This window comes from Nelumbo lutea, chromosome 1 (assembly GCF_056320005.1).
Source record: "Nelumbo lutea isolate HS-2025 chromosome 1, American lotus-T2T, whole genome shotgun sequence".
NCBI lineage: Eukaryota > Viridiplantae > Streptophyta > Magnoliopsida > Proteales > Nelumbonaceae > Nelumbo > Nelumbo lutea.
In genome coordinates, this window is record NC_142684.1 from 23,735,290 (window position 1) to 23,737,157 (window position 1,868).

General features: G+C 41.8%; 1 protein-coding gene across 1 annotated transcript; it reads left to right on the forward strand.

The window, feature by feature from the left end:
- On the forward strand, nt 1-1,624 carry LOC148873958 (UPF0481 protein At3g47200-like). The gene is made up of 2 exons (XM_088949019.1): nt 1-515; nt 652-1,624. The coding sequence occupies exons 1-2, from the start codon at nt 1-3 to the stop codon at nt 1,622-1,624; spliced, it is 1,488 nt and encodes a 495-aa protein (XP_088805145.1).
- The last annotated feature ends 244 nt before the right edge of the window (nt 1,625-1,868 follow it).

Here is a 1,868-nt window from a genome sequence, read left to right on the forward strand (position 1 = left end):
ATGGAGTATCGTAGCAACAGTAGCAACCACAATAATGGAAGTACAAGCATAGAAATAGTGGAGTTGGCCGGTGGAATTGAGGAACCGGAACTGAAGAAGAAGCCGGAAAACAATGATGTATGCTTGCTTGTGCAACAAGGTCTGAGAGAAAAGGGAAAAACAGTAAATGGAGGAAGGGAAGAAAAATCCCAAAAAATTTGCATATTTAGACTCCCTCAGGGCCTGGCTGATATTGATTTCAAAGCCCACAAACCAGAGATTGTGTCAATAGGCCCTTTCTACCGGGCCAAAGAAACCCTGGTTGAATTCCCGGATCACAAGTGGTATTTCCTTAATTCCCTACTTCAGCGATCAAATAAGGATTTAAGTGTATATATTGAAGCCATGAAGAAAATAGAAAAGAAAGCAAAACAGTGTTACTCTGAGAGAATCAACATGTCCAGCACGGAATTTGTGATGATGATGTTACTCGACGGTGGCTTCATTATTGAGCTCTTGCACCAAGGGGGTAACTGGTATGTCGGACGAAAATAACCCAATATGGGCGATGCCCCATTTGATCCCGGTGATCGCGAGAGACCTCCTTAAGTTGGAGAACCAACTCCCCTAGTTTGTTCTCCAGGACTTATTTAATCTCTCGAAGGTTACAAGGGATGATGACTGTGACCCTCTGAATCTGCTTGCCTTAAAATTCTTCAATTTAGTCTTCCCGAGACCCCTGGACATTCTTAAGAAGAGCTGCAAGTTGGATGGTCGTCATTTACTCGAATTGTTTCACTTAAGCTTCTGCTACCGATCTGCAGGTGGGTTGATGATGAATCATACAGTATTCCGGGATCCCCATTCCTCAGACAATTCAATCTCTTATCAAGATCAGTCCATCCTCCAACTCCAATGTGTAACTCAGCTCCAACCATCTGGGATCAAGTTCAAGCCACTGAAGGCCAACAGCTTCTTGGAGCTCAATTTCAGAGGTCCGATGCACTTCAAATTAGTAGGGCAGAACTCGTACCAGCGGCCACGCTTCCTCCGGCATTTCGTCGAACGCCCAGAGTTCACCTCTGATGAATCTCCTTCTCTTATTGAAATAGAACCAAGTATCAGCGACAGGCTTCTGTTATATGTGTTCCTGAAAATGATATCATATTTCAGAAGTGGGGAGCTACGAATCCCCCCAATAACCATTAACGAGTTCACCAGCACACTCATCATAAACTGTGCTGCCTTTGAACAGCATCGTTGCAGTAAGATAGGTGGATGCTATGCTCATCACTGCTTCACAGATTACGTTGCGTTCATGAGTTGTCTCATCAATTCAAGCAGGGATATCAGCGTTCTCTGTGCCGCTGGTATTATCTCAAAATTCTCCGAGAGCGATCGCTATGTGGCTCGTCTATTTAGCGAACTGGGTAAGAATGTGGGGTCCAAAACAAGATACTCGTATCTATCTGGAATATGTACGCAAGTGGAGACGTACCACAACAGTTACCCAGGGATGTTGAGACGTACCTATTTTCACAGTCCATGGTCATACGTCTCCGTCTTTTATGCCATTCTCCTTCTCGGCTTCACCATTGTACAGACGCTATATGCTGTTATTTCTTATCTTCACCGTTCTAACTAGTTCGATGATTTGATACTATAGTGTCGATTAAGATATTTTATATGGGATAATTAGGGTGTTTGGTTACATTTACGTTTATTCAGTAAATGTGGTGCCTATTTGTCACATATAATTATTGTATTTCTCAGTTTTACTAATAAATAAAGTATAAACGTTTATTCAATAAACATAAACTAAATCAAATATATACAATTTTGTGGTATTTGGTATGGCTTCTTTTTCTTTGATAAACAGTGCCAATTTA

What these genes read in the sequence shown, in the direction of transcription:
- LOC148873958 (XM_088949019.1), top strand. Translation starts at nt 1, where the DNA reads ATGGAGTATCGTAGCAACAGTAGCAACCACAATAATGGAAGTACAAGC. An exon ending in TTGCACCAAGGGGGTAACTG is followed by an intron (nt 516 to 651) that starts GTATGTCGGACG and finishes GAAGGTTACAAG; the next exon opens with GGATGATGACTGTGACCCTC.